At 58.5% G+C, this 19,447-nt stretch overlaps 1 protein-coding gene across 1 annotated transcript in view; it reads left to right on the forward strand.

Annotated features, from left to right (window-relative positions):
- The first annotated feature begins 1,355 nt into the window (after positions 1–1,355).
- CUNH16orf74 (chromosome unknown C16orf74 homolog) overlaps positions 1,356–19,447 on the forward strand; it is a 30,198-nt gene continuing 12,106 nt past the window's right edge. The window contains exons 1-3 of the mRNA XM_029206773.1: positions 1,356–1,475; positions 2,792–2,849; positions 10,153–10,197. Coding sequence (XP_029062606.1) covers positions 10,170–10,197 — 28 coding nt within the window. The 5' untranslated portion in view covers positions 1,356–1,475; positions 2,792–2,849; positions 10,153–10,169. The remainder of the gene's footprint in view (positions 1,476–2,791; positions 2,850–10,152; positions 10,198–19,447) is intronic.

Here is a 19,447-nt window from a genome sequence, read left to right on the forward strand (position 1 = left end):
CAGGCCACCTTCCCTCCCGAGGTGGAAGGCTGGGACGGGGACGGGTGGGGGGACATCCGGCCCCTAACCCTGCCCCCCACCTCTGTCCTTCTATTTGGGGGGGGGACATGATACATTTCCTGCCTGTCCCTCTGGACTGGATACGCTCAGGGGAACCAAAAGATTGTAATACTTTAGGAATGACTCAAAAGGAGAACACCGCTAGGGCGCTGACTCTTATTTAGGAATGACTCAAAGGGAGAACACGGCTAGGGCGCTGACTCTTATTTCCTGCAACCCATGCTTCCCTGCATTCACGGAAGGGGTGTCATTGTCCTGCTCTGAGACTCAGTTTCCCTTTCGAAGCCTCCAGAAGGACACAGAGCACGGGGTGTAGGGATCTTGGGCTTGTAAGACGGAGCTGGCCGGACAGGCTTGTGACAGTGACATGGAAAACACTTGCTAGGGGTTGGCTTTGTTCTTCCTGGCATGCTGGGTAGGTGCCTGCAGAGGTCTCCCCTCTGTGGGAGGCCTCCTGAGAAACCCACTTGGATAAAAGGCCTCTGCACCCACACCTCTGGGAACTGGGGAATGACTACCAGCTGAGCGTCCTCAGAAACCCGAAGGCGGCCCAGCGGCCAGGAGGCAAGTCCTAACACCCTCCAGCTGGGCCGCGCCCCCTGGTTCACCCCCAGAAGTGGGGTGCAAAAGCATGTGTGGCGAGCCAAAGGGCCAGACGCTGACACCGGGGAAGCTGCCCTCTGATCACGAGGGCCATCTGAAGCCCCACAGGCCAGCGACTAGCGGGGTGGGGGGAGGGTGCGTACTGTCAACGTGTACCCAGGGCCCAGGGCGGGGGTGGCGAGATGCTGGAGCCCCACACTTCCCCCCTCCCCTCTCCGCAGCCTGGCGGCGGGGCCTGCTCCAGCACAGGCGTCCGGTGTGGAGGGAACCCCGAGGCTCAACTTCCACCACCCAGGGCTGGGGGGGCACAGCCGCAGGGGACCCGGCACCCAGCCTCGGAAGCGGCGCGCGGCCGAGAGCGCCCCCCGGGCCGCGGCCCAGACCTTCCCCGGGTTGCCCCCCTTCGACCTCACCCTCGGGCCGGGGCGAGAAGAAACTAAGGAGGGCAGGGGAGTCCGCGAGGCCGGAGGCGCGGGCGCCCGGCGCACCCCTGGCCCGCTCCCTAAGGAGGCGGCGGGCGGCACCCGCTCTGCCCCCGCGCCGGGCCTGTGAGATCCGGCGCCCGCGGGCGAGGCGGGGCCGCCGTCAGCACCGCCCTCGGGGGCCAGGGAGGGGGCGGTGGGAGGTGTGCGCACGGCGGCGGCGGCTGCCCCGAGCGCCGGCCGGGGCGGAGCGGGGCTCCAGCGCGCTACCCGGCCCGGGCCAGGAGCCCCGCTGCTCTCTCTTGAAGGCTTGTCGCCGCGGCCCCTCGAGCGCGGCCGCCGCCGCCAGCGGCGCCGGGGCGGGCCCCACAGTGAGCCCACCAGGAAGCGGTGAGTGCCCTGCGCCGCGCGCCCCGGTGCCTGGCACGGCGCTGCCCACCCCACCCTTCTAGAAGACGCAGCTCTTCCCGAGAGCCGCAGCCCCGCCGAGCAGCGTCCACGCCCCGCCAGCCCCCGCGGCGGGAGTGGCGTCCCAGGGGCGGGCGGGCGGGGTCCCCGGGGGGCGGCGGGGGACCCCCGCGGGCTCGGGCGTGCCCCTCCAACTTCTTGCAGACTTTTCTGCGGATACGCGGGTTGGGGGAGAGTTGGGCCTCCTCCGGCCATGTTGCAGCTTAAGACTGGGCGGGTCGGGGGAGGGTTGTGTCCCCGCGCGTGGAAGCCTCCGGCCCCCCACTCCACACCTGCCACCCCGCGCTGTCACGAGCTCCTGGGGGACGGACCAGACCGCCACTCCTGAAAGCTGGAAAGGAGCCCGGCGGGGGGTGGGGGCAGGAGGCCTCGAGAGGAACCATTTCCCCTCTATCGAGTATTTCAGAATTTATTATTTATGAACCGCCTCACTTAGGGGCCCCCTTCGCTCCCAGAGCATCAAAGCAGGTTTGCAATCTCGAAGGGCGATTTGAGTGTGAACGCACTCGCGACTCTCCCGGCCTGCTGAGCTCAGCGGACCTGGGGGGAGGCACTCCTTACAAAGGTTGACCTGTAGCCCGGCGTGGCCAGCCTGGTGGGCGGGGTCAGGGCGGCTGGGACCTCTCTCAGACTGCCCCCGGCTCAGAAAAGTCTGTGCAAGCTGAGCCTCCTTGTCTCGCCGAGGATGGGGGTGGGGGACGAGGAGGTGAAGGCAGCCCGGTGGAAGCGCTCCTGTGATTGTGCAGCCTTTGTGGAAAAAAAACCCCATCTTACAGATGAGGAAACTGAGGCTCGGAGTGGCCCACCTGGATTGGCAGGCTCCAGGGTTTCCTGCACAGCCCCCAGGGGCGCTTGGGGGAGCCCTTGTCCCAGGCCAGGTTAACTCCAGAAAGCACCCTGTTACCTGTCCAGGCCACACCCACCTTGGGTTCTGTGTCCCCACCCTGGATGGGAGGGAGGCCATGTATTTATGGAAAGACTTAATCCCTCTGCCCGCCCCAAGGAGGCTGAAACCTCCACCAGGCTAATCTCCTCTCCCTGGAAGCCTTTCTCTGGGCCAGTGGGGTGCCCTCCGTGGGCCCTGAGCCTGAGGTTAAGAACACCTCTGGACTTCCCCTCAGTGGCCACGGAAAGACAGCGGTGCTATTTAATGTGTATTGAGCACTAAATGATGGTACCCATCACCTGCGTTTTCTGTTTTCATTCTCTGACCTAATACTGTTATCTCCATCTTACAGATGAGGACACAGAGGCTCGTAAAGATAAAGTGACTGATCCAAGGTCACGCACGGGCCGGTAAGTGGCAAGGCCGGGCCTTGGACCCCTAGCCCTCACAGTGTAGGACCACCTTCCCCCATGAAAATATTGTTAATGTATAATATACACACAATAATGTGTACACATTAAAAGTGTACACCCAGATCAAGAAACAGAAATTCCACAGGAACCCACTCGTACCCCATGGAGCCGCAGTCTCCCCTGGGAGCCGTGGGTGGTTCTGTGTGCACCACAGGCAGTGCCACGTTGTAGTTACTTTTTATTTGGCGCAAAGAACACAATCGTTTACTTTTCTCTTTGCTCTGCAAACCTGCAGGGGGTGATGAGGAGTTTGTGACTCCTAACTTCAAGGTTGCTGTGAAAACAATGACATGTTTTCTACTTAACCCCATGATTAATTAACCGTTAGCCTAACTTCTAGTACAATACCCCTTATTCTGAAACATTTTTATTGATGTGTAACACAGGGAAAGTTGCACAGATCCTGAGTGTTGAGTTTCGTCTCCCAGAGGCCCCGAGGTGGCAGTAGGCTAGTATTGTGCTCAGACTTACATGGTCAGTCAGCGGAAGGCCACGGCTAGACCCCAGGTGGCCCAAGACCCTGCCCGGTGACAGCGAAGCGGGTGGGGATTTTGGTGGGCACCTTGCCCCCGCCCCCAGGCCCATCCTCTCTCGCTTCCTGTCGGCAAGCGGCTGTGGGCCAGGCGAGTGCCTCCCGCAGGCGTGTGGGCTAAAGCGAGGGAGAGGCTCGTGTTTGCACTCTGTGTACCAGGATGGGACGCGTGTTAGCGCTCGTGGCATCTGTTCCCAGCACAGTCCCTTTGGCTGGTGTTGCAGGAATTCTCATCCTGTTGCAAAAGGAAAGTGCCTTTTTGAAAAAAGGAAGAAAACCAAGATGTGTCGCGTGCCTGCTGGGAGCCCTGATTGGCCAGTCTGTTAGTACGTCTCCCCTGTGCTTGCAGTAAGGAAACAGGCACGGAGAGCTTGCCCAGACTCCGCCAGCTGGGAGGGGAACCTGACTCCATCTGGCCTGGTGGGTCCACCCACCTAGGCAAAGGGTCACATTCCTCAGCTATGACTCTTCACACCTGGCCTCTCCTTGGTCCTCAAGTGAGATCTTGGTTCAGGGTGTGAGGCCCTGGTGCCTGGGCTGAGTCATGACCTCCACGGAGCTACTCTGATTTCATCTGGGAGGTTGACTCTCCAGAGACCAAGTTCAGGCTTCTAGCCCGATGCTGCCTTTCACTGACTTTCCCTCTCTACATGGCCTCATCTGGGAAACCCAGGTGACAACCTTTGTGTAGGGTTGCCAGGTTTAGCAAATTAAATGCCCAGTTCAATGTGAATTGCAGATAAATGATGGATGACGATTAGTGGGGGTATGTCCCATGCAGTAGTCGGGCATCCTGTATTTTATTTGACCAGTTCCAGTTCCAGATCTGCAGGATTCATGCCAGGAGGGGTTTTATTTCATCCTCTACAGCCCAACCTCCATGATCCACCAAAGCAGAAACTGAAGGGAATCAGCCGACCTTGGCCAGAATTCTACAAGCTGGGTGCCTTTGGCCCTTGGGTGGTTCTTGTGTCTCCGGTACACAGTGCTGCATCTTCTTTACTTCTTACTCTGTGTAGAGAACACATTTGTTGACTGTTCTCTTCGCGTTGCAAACCTGCAGGGGGTGGAGCTGGCCAGCACTCACGGCTGCGAGCTGGTCGTTTGTGGCTCTTACCTGCAAGGCGGCTATAAAGACAGCAACGGACACCTTGGCCAGGTGTGTCCTTTCCCCATGGCTTTAGAGAGGCCGTGTGGGGTGCAAAGCAGCAGATATCCCATCTATCTCTCCACCTCTCAGGGGAGGGGCAGACCCCCTGCAGGAGGACGTAAGTTTTTATCACTCGCTGCCCATCCCTGTCACCAGAGAGGATCCTGTCGTGGCCATTTGGCGGTAGGGAGATTTTTATGCCTGGGTGCAAGAAAGAACCTGTTCTAACTCAGGCTGTTGTGCAAATAAGTAACAATCTGATCTTTTGAATGGAACATAAACAGACCCCGATTCAATATGAAAGGGAGGCTTTTCACATTCCTGCAAATGTGTGAAAGGAGAGAACATTTATACCTAAACTAGCAGTTCTCTTGGGTCCGACTGCTTCCCTACCATCATGCCAAGCTAAGGGGGCCCGCTCTCGTGAAATCTTTCCTTTGCGCCCATTAAATCTTTATTTTCTAATTACAAAAATGTGTACCTTTGTAACAAATTCAGACGGTGTAGACCCCCGCGAGTAGAATGATAGACACTTAAGTGGTGTGGCGAGATCAGCCGGGCTAGGGGCTGCGGCTCGCTGGCCGCTTGACCGCTTGGAGCTCCGTTCCCTCCTGTGTACATTGGGGATGGGCATGATGTTATCTCGTCCGGTGTTGTCAGGGTTAGGAACTTTTGTAATGGGCTCGGCCTCTTGAAAGCATTAGCCTGACATCTGTCAGCTGTGATGGTGGCGTTTGGGGGGATGTAGCCCCACTCCCCACAGTTAGGCGTAAGCTTGCCTTCCTCATTGCCAGACATCCCATCCCATCCCACGTACAGGGGGTGTCTCCCACAAAAGCATGTTCCATCTCTGCAGGGGGCTGCCCCCCCAGCCCACTCACGAAGGGAGCAGAGTGGATGGGGCTCTGCCCACAGTCCTACATAAATCACCCTGGGGAACGATTCCTTCTGCTGCAACAGGCCACACCTCGGAATCCGGGACCACGTGGCAGGGTGCCCCTGGTTCTGTTCCCACACAGCACCCTCAGAGGGTGCTGAATGGTGACATAATGACATGTATGCTTGACAGTGAGGTGATGATGACGGTGACACCTGTCCCAGGCCCTGTCCTGGAGGCTGGGCCCGGATGCCTGATGAGGGCACAGAGCCTGGGAGGCAGAGCATCAGCGTCTCAGGCTCAGAGAGGGAAATGACTGGCCTAAGGTCACACAGCTTGCACAGACTCCCAGTTCCTCTCAGCCACTCCCACCTTCCTTCTGCCCCTGTGGGGCGTTACAGCAACGTGCACTGGGATAAGAAAAGTCGGTTAGTGAAAACTCCATTTGGGAGTTCTAGAAACCAGAAATAGAATCACTACACATAGACAAGACCTGTTGATGCGACATTTACCTGACCCTGGCACAGCTTCCTGTCCCCCAGTGTCCCCTGAATCCAGGCTGCCAGGTCCTCTCCCTCCTGCTTTCTTCTTTCTTTCCCTGTTTTGAGATAGGCATTTATTTATTTATCTATTTTTGGCTGCGTTGGGTCTTGGTCGCTGCGCGCGGGCTTTCCTCTAGTTGCGGTGAGCGGGGGCTGCTCTTCGTTGGGTCTTGGTTGCTGCGCGCGGGCTTTCCTCTAGTTGTGGTGAGCGGGGGCTGCTCTTCGTTGCGGTGCGCGGGCTTCTCATTGCGGTGGCTTCTCGTTGCAGAGCGCGGGCTCTAGGCGCATGGGCTTCAGTAGTTGTGGCACACAGGCTTAGTTGCTTCGCAGCATGTGGGATCTTCCCGGACCAGGGCTCGAACCCGTGTCCCCTGCACTGCAGGCGGATTCTTAACCACTGCGCCACCAGGGAAGCCTGCAGAGATAGGTATTTTTAAGGTCACAAGACAACTTTGGGGATAAAACCCGTCAATTCAGGACTATTTTCTGGGAGGAACAGTGTGACACAGCGCCTTCCCCCAGCAAGAGCTGCAGTCCCTGGCTGCCCCTCCAGCCACATCAGAGAAGTTGTAGGAAAGCCCGATCTGATGCTCCAACTGCGGATCTGATGCTCCAGCTGCGGGGGCTGGGTAACTCTGGTTGAGCTGCGCTCTGCTTTCCTTTCCTTTGTTGAATGCTTCTCTTGAAATAGTTTCAAGCTTGCAGACAACTTGCGGGAACAGGAGGTGCTACTGTGTATCCTTCACCGTTTGGCCACCGTTGCTTTATGGGCTTGAGGCCCGTTAAGATTTCTGGCCGAACTCTGTGAGTGAAGCTGCAGAAATGATGGCCCTGGAACCTGAACACTTCAGTGTGTGTTTCCTAAGAATAAGGACTGTCTCTTGCAAAACACAGCCCAATGATCAAAATCAGAAAACTCGACATTGGCCTCATACTGTCACCTCCTAGGCAGTTGTCTTTCTTTTGACCATTTTATTACTTTTCAAACAGACACAAAAGTATGTCACGAACTCCCATGTCCCAGCTTCAACAGCAGATGGCGTCCCCAGCCCCCCCCCCACAGCACTGCCGCTGTTTTTCTGTTGTATTTGACAGCAAAGTCCTGACATCACTTTATCAATGAGGACTTCAGCGCGAATCACTGTTTTATAAACCCTGCTCTGGGATGTGTTGTAAACTCTATTGGGTGGGTTGTGACCAGCACTTAGCTGAGACAGAATGGAAGAGCCATAGACTGTGGAATCAGAGTGCTGTGCACAGCGTCTGTACAGTTGTGATGTTAAGTGTGCCTAGCGGGGGTCCTGACCTCAGGGGCAGACCGCTGGGCAGGAGACCCAGCTTGGGGGAGAGTGGTGGGGTGGGCAGAGACGACGGAGGTAAGCTCTGCGGTTGGCTTGAAATTCCGATCCCACCATCTGCTCCCCGTATGACCTTTTTGCAGGTTAACTAATAACCTCTTGGTGCCTCAGTTTCCCCATCGGCAAAGTGAGGGTAGGAACGGTCCCAATCTCACCGGGCTGTTGTGAGGCTTAACTGACCGTGAATCTCTGTCAAGTTTCTCTGGAGGGTGCTGGGCACATAGCGGATGCTCAGAAAGGTGCCCAGTATTCCCATAGGTCTGCTCTGGGGCTCTCTCTCCTCCAGCCCCAGTCCCCCCTTTCTCCTAAGGAAGCATGCACTCTGCCTGGCATCTCATCTTGCACACTAGAGTGCCCCCACTGCCCCCCACCCCGGGAGCTTTTGAAAATCCCAGTGCCAGGCCGCACTGCAGGCCAATTACCAGGAATCTCTGGGGGAGGGACCCAGGCATCTGTGTTTTTGGAAAGCGCCTGGCGACCGACTCTCACGCTGCTCAGAACATCACCTGGTTCTTGCCGGGATGCAGCTCCTGAGCCTGCGGGCGGGCGGGGTCTGAGAGCCTACACTTTTCACAGCCTCCCCGTGGGGGTGCTGGAGCTGCCGACCTGACCTGACCTGACCTGACCGGGGGCAGCTCTGAGCGGTGCGGCCCTGGAGAAGAGGCTCCAGCGGGAAAACACCACCTCCCTCCCCTCCATCACTGTCAGAAATAATGGCAGCCCACGCTTCTGGGACCTTTGCTGTGCGCCGCGAGGAGCAAAGCCCTTTCGCAGTCACCCCCTCCCGACACCCAGTTGACACCACTGCACGAGCATCAGCCCCGTTTTACAGATAAGGAGAGTGAAGTCTTGGCAGGTTAAGAAACCTGCCTGCGGTCACATGGCTGAGCCAGGCTCGGGTCCCAGCCAGGGAAATGTTTCCCTTAGCACACAGCTGCCCTGAATCTGTTCCCAAAGGTGTCTGTCTGTCCGCCCTCCCTTTCTCTCCCTCTCTCCCTCCCTCTCTCCCTCCCCCTCCCCCCTTCCCTCCCTCCTAGTCCCCCAGTCCATCCCCTAGTGGACGTCTCCTGTCTACCTCCTACCAGCCCACAAGTTCAACCTGGCTAAATTGAAGCCTTTATCTCGGCCCCTCCTGCCGACTGAGCCCTCTCACAAGCCTGAGCCTGTGCGTCACCCCAACTTCCAGCTGCTTCTCCCTCCGTACCCTCACTGCCCCGCTGTCTTCACCACTCATGCTCCACAGCATCTGGCCCAGAGCCGAGCTGCTCTGACCTCGACAAGCACGTGGATCTCGAGGGGCCTTGTTAAAATGCTGATTCTGGCTCAGTGCATCCAGGTAGAGCTGAGATGCTGCATTGTTAACAAGCTCTTGGTGCCAAGGCTGCTGGTAGCGAGGGCCTGGGGGGAGGAGACCGGCCTGCACAGCCCCCTAGAATGTGGAGGCTCCTAGGAGCGCTCAGGATAACCTCTGAACTGTGTAACCAGCCTCCAGAGACCCCACGGTCCGGCTCAGCTTTGGCCCTTCTGTGGCCTGTACCTGCCCGCCCCCACCCCACCCCCCACCCTCTGTTTCCTCCCGTGGGCCACGCCCCTCTTGTCCTCTGAGCCGTGGCACATTCTGTTCCTGCAACACACCTCTGTTGGTGCCAGTTTGCCTACATTGAGGTGCGGGGTCCCATGTGGCCTTGAATCCACTTGTGTTGGGTCTTCTGAGACCAGATGCCAGGATGGGAAATGTGCAAGAAATGTATCAATAAGGGAAATAGGGAAGGGGGCTGGGAGGTCTGAGCCCAAGGAATAGCGAAGCGGGGCAGAGAAAGCAAGGAGGGGCTGGGGTGCATCCAGGGACAGCTGGCAAAGCCAGAGGTGGCCGTCAGGGGCGCCTGCCTTGGGTCTCGGCCTCGTGCAGGACAGAGACGACAGGCTTGCGAGCACAAGGGCCCGTCAGAGATGTGTGGGCGCTGCTCGCGGCCACCCCCCGCCGCTGCCAGCCTAGCACACAGGTGCCCTGGGAGGCAAGGGATCCCCGACTTCACCCTCTCAGAGAGCCTGCAAGAGCCTCACAGACCCCTGTGGGGTGGCCCCAGCCAGGGGTCAGGGCAGTAGCAGCTTGGAATCCCAGCTCCACTCCTTCTAGTAAGCTGGGTGGCCTCAGGCAGCCGCTGACACCTCTCTGAGCCTTGATTTCCACATCTGTAAAACGGGGGCAGTAATAGCACCTCCCAGGGGCGCACCCGAGGCTTGAGTGTCAAGCCGCTGCCTCTGTTCACCCATCAACTAGTCGGAATGCTCAGGACCATCACCTTGCAGGGAGATCGTGGGAACGGGCTGGGAAATTTTAACACTGGGGACTGGGGTCCCTTCATCTGTTAGATCTCTGAAGAATTTGCATTTTAGAAGAGGGGCAGCATTGTAACAAAAGGCACACGCATTTTGCGAGCTCAGGGCCCCCCAGCAGCCCCACCCAGGGCCCCCTTGTCCGCAAAGCCAGCCACGCTCTGCTGGTTCTGCCGCATCGCCCCGGGCCAGGCCTCACCAGCACCTTCACGGGCTCCTGCGCCGCTCTGGGCCTCCTCCAGTATATTTAGCTTTGAGGCGCCTGAAAGTTTTTTCCACCAGCACACCCTGGTCTCCGAGCAAATTCAGCCCAGCTGTAGCGGGCAAGCGCCGCGGCCTCGGCCGCCGTTTCTCTCCGCCGCTACTTCCTGTTGTGCACCCATCAGGCCGGGGGCGGGGCCTGGACACGCGTGGCCGATACAAACAAGCCTCTCCTCTCCTCAGGCTGCAGAGGCACCGACATGGGGCTGAAGCTGACCTGCCTGAAAGGTAAGCGGGTGGCCCTCCCTCCAGCTCTTAAGGGGGGCGGGGCGGGGGAGGTGGGGTGAGGCAGGAGAGAGAGTAGACCCTGAGACCCCAGTGTTGCCGTCCCTGAGACGGAAGGTGCGCGCCCACTAAAGGAGCACCTGTACGCAGTAGGCGCCGTGTGAGTGCGCTGAGCGCTCCTCCAGGCCTTCCGTTTCCCTGGAGCTGAGTGATGGGGGAACGTCCCAGGGCCCCCCCACGCTTTGGTTGGCCCCTCGGAGGGATGAATCCCAGGCTGTGCAGAGTCAGGGGGTAAGAGGTCGTGGAGGAAGGTGCCACGCCCGAACGGGGGTGTCTGCTGTCCAGCCCGAGGGGCCTGTTATCACTGAGATAGGTGGTCCCACCTGCCGGGTGCCGGGGAAGGAGGGCTGGGAGAGGGGAAAGGCCAGCGGGGAGAAAGTTCTAGGACACTGAGTCATTGAGGGGTGATACGGGCGCCGGCAGAGGCAACCCAGACCTCTGTCTCGTGCTCTGGACCCTCCCGTCCAGCGTCTGGATGTCTCAAGGGCACCTCAGACCCACACGGCCCACGCGAAGCTCATTATGGGGTGACGAATGCTCCCACCCCAGTCTCCCCAGCCTGAAATCTGGGAGTCTCCCTGGTGGCCCCTCGCCCACGTACAGCATGCCCACCAGCCCCTGACTCCCCTCCTGCCTGTCTCAGGCCTTTCCCCAGCTCCTTCCTCTGCCACAGGAAGTCAGGAGGTATGGGAGGGCCCCCCCCCCCCAGGATGAGGGACCAGCCTTCAAGTCCTGCAGCTGGGATGAGTGAGCTCCAGTGAGCCTCTGGTTGGCCCTCGGAGGGAGGCAGGGCATCTTGATGGACAGCTCCTCCAAGACTGTGGGCCAGTGGGGAGCAGTGGTCCCCCTGGACGAGCGGGGGGACGTGTTTGTTGAGCGGGCATCCGGGAGGGTTAGCTCCGAACGCTTGGCGCTCAAGGACACTTTTCCCTTAGATTTTGCTGTGGGTCTCCCCAGTGCCAGGCACAGAGCAGGCGTTCAGGACAAGCGTTTTGTTTTGGTTTTTGATTGTGGTAAAATAAGCATTAGATAAAATTTGCCATCTTAACCATTTTTAGGCATACAGTTCAGAGGCATTAAGTACATTCACAACTGTTGTGCAACCATCACCCACCATCCGTCTCCAGAACTTCTCCATCTTCTCCAGCTGAAACTTGGTCCGCATTAAACCCTGACTCACCCTTCCCCTCCCCCAGCCCTGACACCTACAGCCTACTTTCCGCCTCTGAATTTGCCCCCTCCGGGTGCCTCACATAAGTGGAATCATATGGCCACTGTCCTTTTGTGTCTGGCTTAACTTCACTCAGCATAATGGGGAAGCTTCGTCCATGTTGTAGCAGGTGTGTCAGAATATCCTTCCTTTCCGTGGCTGAATAATATTCCGTGGTGTGTGTAGACCACGTTTGGTTTATCCGTTTATCCCTTGATGGAGACTGGGCTGCTTCCACACTTGGCTGTGTGTCAGGACATCTTTGACAAACCGAGATCCTGGAGGGGCCTCTGGGGACCACTTGCCTTCCAGCCCGAGGCTGGGGGTCGGCCAGGGGAGAAGACCCAGGAGCTACAGCTGCTGAGGATCCCTGGCAGAGCCCCCCACCTGCAGGACTGAAGCCCGGGCAGCAGGCCGGGTGCCCCTGGGCTGGGAGCTTTTAAAAGGGCCCTGGCGGAGCTGAGTGCTGGGAGGGGTACGGGAGCTGGTGGCGCCGAGCGAGGGGCGCTCATGCATCTTTCCTCACTGGCGCTCTGGAGCTGGCCCACCGCCTTCTCCCTCCCCCAGCCCCGCCCCACCCCCCCAGCCTTGGTCTCTGGAGGTGACGAGGCCCACACAGGGTTAGGTGTGACTCAGGGCACAGGGGTTGGGGGGAGCGCAGAACCCCTCTCCCTGTGCTTCACCAGGATGACCAGGCCCCCCAGCCCAGGAGCCCTGGGTCCTCTCCCTCTTGGGAACCTCTTTCTTACGGGAAACGGCAGAGGGCTGGATGCCTGCTACGGTGAAGTTCACGGTTATCTGTGTCCCTTCCCTCGCTGCCCACAGGTGTGCTTTCGCCTAGTTGTTGGTGCTGGGACGTGCAGTTTGCACACTGTCTTCTATTTATATTTTATTTAATGTTGGGTGCGAGTGCTGCATGTCTCCAGCCAGTATCACTTTCACAATTCTTTAATGCCTGTGTCTGTCCAGTTCTGCCAAGAGTGGGTCTTTGGGTTGTTTCCAGCGTGTTGCTTTCGTGGATCATGTCATTTTGATCATCTTTGCTTTCTAACTTTTTAAAATTAGTATTTGTTTGAGGTAAATTCCAGAAATCAGAATGACCTGGTCAAGTAATATGGATAAATGGTGGCTTCTTCCTGGGGCCTTGGCCCAGGCAAGGCCCTTTTTTGTTCATTCTGAGTGGGTCAAGTCATCCGTCCCTCCTCCCACCACGAAGTGAGTACTTCTAGGATTCCCAGTTTCCAGGTGAGGAAGCTGAGGAACAGAGAGGTCATGTAGTTGCCCGGGGCCACACAGCTGGGACCCAGGTGGGATTGGATCCCAGGCGGGCTGTCCCTGAAGCCTAGCTTTAGCCTCCGCTGGTATGGTCTCTTCAGAGGAAAACATTTTAATTCAACACTTGAAGTGACCACTGTAGCTAGAGGCTTTATCCACACGCTCTCTTAAATCTTCACATTAACTCTATAAGACGGTGTTTTAGTTTCCTGGGGCCATTGTAACAAATTACCGCAAACTGGGGGGCTTAAAACCACAGAAATCTATTTTCTCACAGTTCTAGAGGCCAGAAGTGTGAAATCAGAGTGTCAGCAGGGCCATGCTCCCTCTGGGGGCTCGAGGGGAGAATCCTTCCTGCCTCTTCTGGCTCCTGGGGGCTCCAGGCATCCTTGGCTTGTGGCCGCATCCCTCCTGTGTCTGCCTCCGTCTTCACCCGGCCTCCTCCCCTGTGTTTCCCTGTGTCCTTTCTCTTAGAAAGACATTGTCCTCCCCTTTGTCTTATGAAGACACCCATCTTTGGACTTAAAGCCAGTCTTAAATACAGGATGATTGCGTCACAAGATCCTTAAGGAATTACATCTGCAAAGGCCTTATTTCCAAATAAGGTCATATTTTGAAGTTCTGGGTAGATGTGCATTTGGAGGGAACTCTACTCCGCCCACCACAAGTCACTTCACCTCTGAGCCTCCCGCGTGTGGGACAAGTACGTAGCTCTCTGTCTTATTTTTAGAACGTGCTCATTGCCTGTCTGGCAATAAAAACTCAGCCCAAGGTGGGCGATCACGAGAGTGTGACATGGGAGACAGCAGCACAGCTGGGCCCAAGTCCTTTTGTTTCTGGTTCCAAAGGAGGATGGGCACAGTGGGACATGTTGAGTGGGGGCCTTGTGCTCGAGGGCCTGGCTGTAGCAGCTGTGACCCGTGGGGACGGTCTGCCGTCCAGAGAGCACCTCCCTCGCACCTTCTCACGTAAGGGCTGCTGTGTCTGTCCCCGTGATCCGGGCCCTGTTCCCTGAGCGTCTTCCCCCAGTTTGCTCATCTCGTCCTCACTACAGCTGGACAACGTAGGTAACATTACAGATGGGGAGACCGAGGCACAGGGACCGAGGCTCGAGGCCCCAGGGCCGGTCAGGAGGGGCTTGGCTCAGCAGGCGGTGGGGAGGGGGGAGTGCCTTTCCTGCTGGCCAAGCATGTTCTGTCCCGGTCGGCCTCAGGTGGCACTGCCAGGAAACATGATGGGGCCGTGTGGCTCTCAGCGGGGCGTCCCCAACCTGAAGCCTGGACTTAACATCTTGCATTAGTGTGTTACGTTCATTACAGTCAGTGAATCGATACAGATACATTATTTTAACTAGAGTCCATGCTTTATCCTAATTTCCTAGTTTTTACCGAACGTCCCTATTCTGTCCCCGGATCCCATCTGGGACCCACCTTACATTTAGTCATCACGTCTCCTTAGGCCCCTCTGGGCTGGGCCAGTGTCTCAGAAGTTCCTTGTCTTGGTGACCTTGACTGTCCTGAGGAGGACAGGTCAGGTGCTTTGTAGCATGCCCCCCTGTAGAGATCCGGCTGACGTCGGGGCTTTTGTAGAGTCTCTTTTGTGGAGTATATGATCACGTTGAGGGTGGGGACCGAGGAGGACACAGGTGCATTCCCCAGGACACTGGGCACTGGGGGCCCTGACTGCTCGGGCATCTTTCCCGGCTCCCTTCTGGGGCTCAGAGCCTCTGCTCCCTGTAATCCAGGTTTAGGTGGTTGGGAGGTGGCAGTTACGATGCCGATTTTTCTGATTGGCGTTTGGAGGCCCGAGACCAGCCCCGGATCACAGCACAAGTGAGAGTCACCCCGCACTGCCCCATTCTAGTGCAAGCACATGCTTCCAGCTGTCCCGCAGCGGGCTCCAGAGTCGGTCGAGGGATTGTTCATCACACAAACATTGATTGTGTCCCTACTGTGTGCCAACCCACAGCCGGGTGTACAGGGCTTCAGGACTGAGCAAGGCGGCCACAGTCACTGAACCCCTGGAGCCTAGAAAGTAAGGAGGAGATGCACGTTACTTGGAACAGACGTCCGAGCACAAGCTGCTCTGTGCCAGGACAGAGATCACCACCCAGCCCACCCAGCCCGGGGGCGGCACCGCTGAGGAAGCCGCACGCCTGGCGGAGCTGGCCTGCGAAAGAGTGGGACGGGACCGTGTCCCAGGCCACACGCACTCTCCGGGCAAACGCCGGAAGCAGGAAGGTGTCAGAGGGATTGAAGGGGGACGGCGGGTGGGCAGGCCGAGGACTGCTCTGGCCAGATGGGGCTGGAGGAAGCTGGGGTTTAGTCATCTTCGGGGCCAGGAGCGCAACACAAGGGTAGGAGACAAAGGCATTCGTTTGGCTAATACATCTTGAGCAGTTTTCAGAACCGTGCTGGCTCCATACTTTTAAAGGGAAGGTCACACAGTGGGATCCACCCCGAGGGGGAGAATGGCCAAGGCTCAATATCTTAGTTTACTGAGGTTCAGTGTTCCCACCTGTGAAATGGGCCTGTGGAGATCCTGGGGTGTCCCTAACCTTGCCACCCCTGCGCACCCTGGAGCAGAACCCGACACACAGCAGGTGCTCTCTTCCCCTGGAGGAGAGGCCCAGGCCAGAGCTGTGCTCCTGTGTGACTTTTCATTTGTTCGGCAAACGGTCCTTGAGCGCCTGCCACATGCCGGGCACTGCACTGGGTCCAAGGACACGGCAGTGACAAGCACGGCTCCCCTGCCTCCACGTACAGGGGACAGAAATGAATGTGTGAACACGGGACCCGGGCTGGTAGACTTTGTGGTGAGAGCTGCAAAGGGAGTTGAACAAAGAGGTGCAATAGAGGGGCTTGAGGCAAGTGAAGACCTCTCCGTAGTGCCGACACTGGAGCCAGCCACACGATGCAGGGAACAGTGTCTAGGCAGCGGGAACAGCAACAAAGGCCCTGAGACGGGAACAGGCTTGGTGAGTTGATGAGCAGTGAAGAGTCAAATGTGGTTGGAATTGGGGGCGGGGCGGGGGCGGGGGCCAAGCAGGAGGAATGGAGGTCCCTGGGACAGGCAGGGCCATGGGAGCTGAGCGTTGTATCAAGAATGTCTTTTCCGAGTAATCGGAGGCACTGGAATCACTGCAGAGCAGCCGTCTCATCCTCCACTGCACATCAGGATCACTTACGGCGCCTACAGGAGGGGGCGGCCCTGGTGTGCTGCCCAGCGCCGGGATTTAGTTTGGAAGAAGCTCCCCAGGTGATTGTCCTGTGCAGCCTGGGGTGAGAACCACTGTCTGGGGCCCGTGCCCTTGCTTTTCTGGTGGGCCTGGGGTAGAGACTGACACCCAAAGGTGACAAGGGCCAGACTAGCTTGGCTGGGCTTCAGGGATGCAGGCTCCAATCCAGGGCTTGTTCTGGAACCTTCTGAACAGATCTCTGACCGGGAGAAGGGCTCGGGGGGCTAGGAGACCCCCAGCCTACCCAGAGGAGGGGTGGGCAGCCAAAGCCTGTTCTAAACGCTGAAGCAGATGGGGCTTAGTTTGGCCCCGCCCCTTCCCGGGGGAGAGCTGTCGGCCCTCCTGGCACACAGCAGGGATTTATTAAACCCAGCACCTGCCTCCTTCCAAAGGAGGGAGGGAGGGCCCGCGGCTCGGTCCCTGACTGGGGCCCACCCGGGATTAACCTTTGTCTCCTCCTTATTCTCGGGGCTCCACGGGGTCAGGAATCACGCAGCCTTACTCATCCCTGGAGCCCTGTTCCCGGCTGTGGGTCAGCGCACAGTAGGGACACAATAAATGTTTGCGGAATGAACACTCTCTCGACTTTAACTAAGCTGTGGGACCCTCCCAGGCCTGTCCCTGGATGGCTGGGGCCGCTGTGCCCTCTCAGCCCCTCGGCCCGGTAGGGAGGTCCACTCCTGCCTTCCCACATCTCCCGCCATCCGCTCAGCAAGGCTCTGAGGACGATTGCTCATGCCCCCCCGGGTACGGAGGGGGAAACCGAGGCACAAGGTGGTGAAGCTCCACGCCCCAGGTCACACGGCTAGAATGTGGCCGTGCTGGGGCCCTGAGGGCCTCGGGAACTGACCGGGCACCCCGGACACGAGGAGCCCCTGCCACCCGGTGCCGTGCCCTCAGTTCCCTCCGGGCCTGGCCTGGGCGAGGTGCTGCGGAAGTGTTTGTGGAATGAAGGCAAGACGGAGCAAGGCGGGGGTGGGACGCGGAGCGGGGGAGGGGGGCCGGGCCCGCCGCCTGGCTCTGCTGCTCTCAGTGGACGGGACCTGGCACTGCTTAGGACTCCCGGGCGAGGGCCGTGTTCACCGGATATCAGCTGCGTTGCGGCGGGCCCGGGCCTGTGGAACTCCTCCCTGCCTCCTGGGCCGTGGCTCCTCAGCCTCACGGTTGGGGTGTAGACGTGATTCTGGGCCAGGACGGAGCTGCCCCACGTCCACCTCTGGCCGTCCCTCCCCCCCCATCCCCCCCGCCCATCCTAATGCTTCTGCCTCACGGGCTTCGCGGGGCCCGAGACAGGTGGGTGTGAAGCTGACTCGTGTGACCTGGCTGAGGGTCTTCAAGCACTCCCTGAATCAGTGCTTTTTGTTTTTAACTGTGAAACAGGCAGAGATAGACCCCACCCGGGTCAGGGCTGCTGCTGGAGGGGAAGAGGCGTGCCAGGAGCTGGGATTTGGGCCCGGGGTGCGGTGCGCACGCAGACGTGCTAAGATGCGCCCGTACGCTTTCTCCCCTTTTGGAATGGCTTTGAAATTTTATTTATGACCGTGGGCCAGGCCTTCCACGGCCAAAGCAAGAGTAAGTGATCCTGGTGTCCACCCTGAGAGATCACTGACGTGCCCGGGAGTCCAGCACGCAAATGGACAGCTGTCCTCAGTCTGTTCCAGGTGGCAGGACAGACCTGCGGCCTGGCGAGCGCCTGTGGCATCAACGCCCACCGTGCGCAGCCAGGCCGGCTGAGGGCGGGGCTGGGCTTCCGCCCGTCCCATGGGAGTTTGGGAGCTGAATGGCCCTGCAGAGCTGTCCTGGATGGAGGGGGACAGGCCTTTTACCTGGCCACCTACTGGGGAGGGCTGGCCCTGAGAGCAGGGGCCTCCTTAAGCTGTGCACCCTAAGCGCCCTGCTTGCCTCACCCCAGCTCCACCCAGCTGGGTGAACACCTTTCCTGGGCTGAGGGTAGGCCCTGGGAGGGGCTGAACTGTGAACCAGCCGCGGGCAGCATCCTGGCCGCTGGGGACTAGCCTGGCCCTGGGGGGTGGGTCTGGGCCGCACAGCCCAGCATCTACATGGGCCGAAGGCTCAGACCAAGCGCTGTGGGACAGGAAGGGCCTGGCACCGAGGACACCTGTCCTTTTAGCCGGAGCCCCCTGTCACAGCCACCCGCCACAGCCGGCCTCGGCTCCGTGAGACACACTCTGAGGGCCCAGCCGTGGGCTTCCCACCTGTGGGTCAGAAGGGTGAGCCGTGCCGGGGAATACTCTACAGCTGTGAAAAAGGACCGGCAGCTCTGTCTGAACGGATAGAGAGCCATTTCCAACGCTTGCAGTGAAGTGAAAAGAACAAGGTGCAAAACAGTGGCTCTGTTGCCACCACCTGTATTGGAAAAAGAAGAGGCATGTGCCTGGGAACATATTTGCACGTATATACATAGAATATTCTGGAAGGAGACACAAGAAAACAGTAATCATGGCTGTCTCCAAGTGAAGAGGTGAAAAAGAGCTGGGTGGCTGGGGAGTGAGGTGAGAGCAGGACTCAGATGGACCTTCCAGAGTCTCTTCCAGCTGCCCGTGTCTCTGGCCTGGGGAGACCGGCTCGACCCCATTGCCCAGGACTCCGTGAGGTTGACTCCCAGCTTCCTGGGCTCCTGCGACCACACGCTGGGCCACGCTCCTCAGTGATTCAAGGGAGAAGGAGTGTTCCTGGTGGCGTTCCCATCCCCCTCCCTGCCTCTCCAGGCCTGTACTCCGAATTCTCCCCCCGGCCCTTTCACTGCCTTTTTACTGTCTCACCTCCTCAACTTCATCAGACCTTTCCTGCAGCAGGAATGCCCCGCCACCCCCTTTTCCCCATGCCACCTCCTAAATCTGTCTATGTCCACCCCTCCTCAGAAGATGTTTTATTTCTCTTTTAAATTATTTTATTTTTTGAATGTGTAAAACATCATGTAAACTGTGCAAAAGAATATGTAGTAATAAGTCAGGCTCCTCTCACCTCCCTCCCAGCCACCTGCTCGGAGGCAGCCGTTGTTGCCTCCCCGTCTTTGGAGGGCTCTGCTGTCTGGCTGCCCATCTGCACCCCTCTCAGGCCTCAGCTGCCCACAGCTGGCGGACACGTCCCTATCCTCGGGGCCCGGACTCCCCCAGGTGCTCCCTGGTTTGCCCTGGACAACGCCAGTCACCTCCTTCCTCTGGGACTAACTGGGATCTCCTTGCCTATTTGCACAGTAATAACCACAATATCCTATTAGTAGCATTAATGACGATTGGCCCCCTGCTGTTAGCCAGGCTGCCCCAGACACCTTCTGCCTGATGTCACATGTCCTGACGAGAGCCCTGCAGGTTATGGGTTAGTATCTAGGGCGAAGGTTCAAATCTTTATTCCACCAAGGGGCCCACCACTTGCAGCCTCTTTGCAGCTGAGGAAACACAGGCTCAGAGAAGTTAAGAAGCTTGCTCAGCCCGCACAGCCGGTGAAGG

This window comes from Monodon monoceros, unplaced genomic scaffold (assembly GCF_005190385.1).
Source record: "Monodon monoceros isolate NGI ecotype Baffin Bay Population unplaced genomic scaffold, NGI_Narwhal_1 Super_Scaffold_10, whole genome shotgun sequence".
Classification (NCBI taxonomy): Eukaryota; Metazoa; Chordata; class Mammalia; order Artiodactyla; family Monodontidae; genus Monodon; species Monodon monoceros.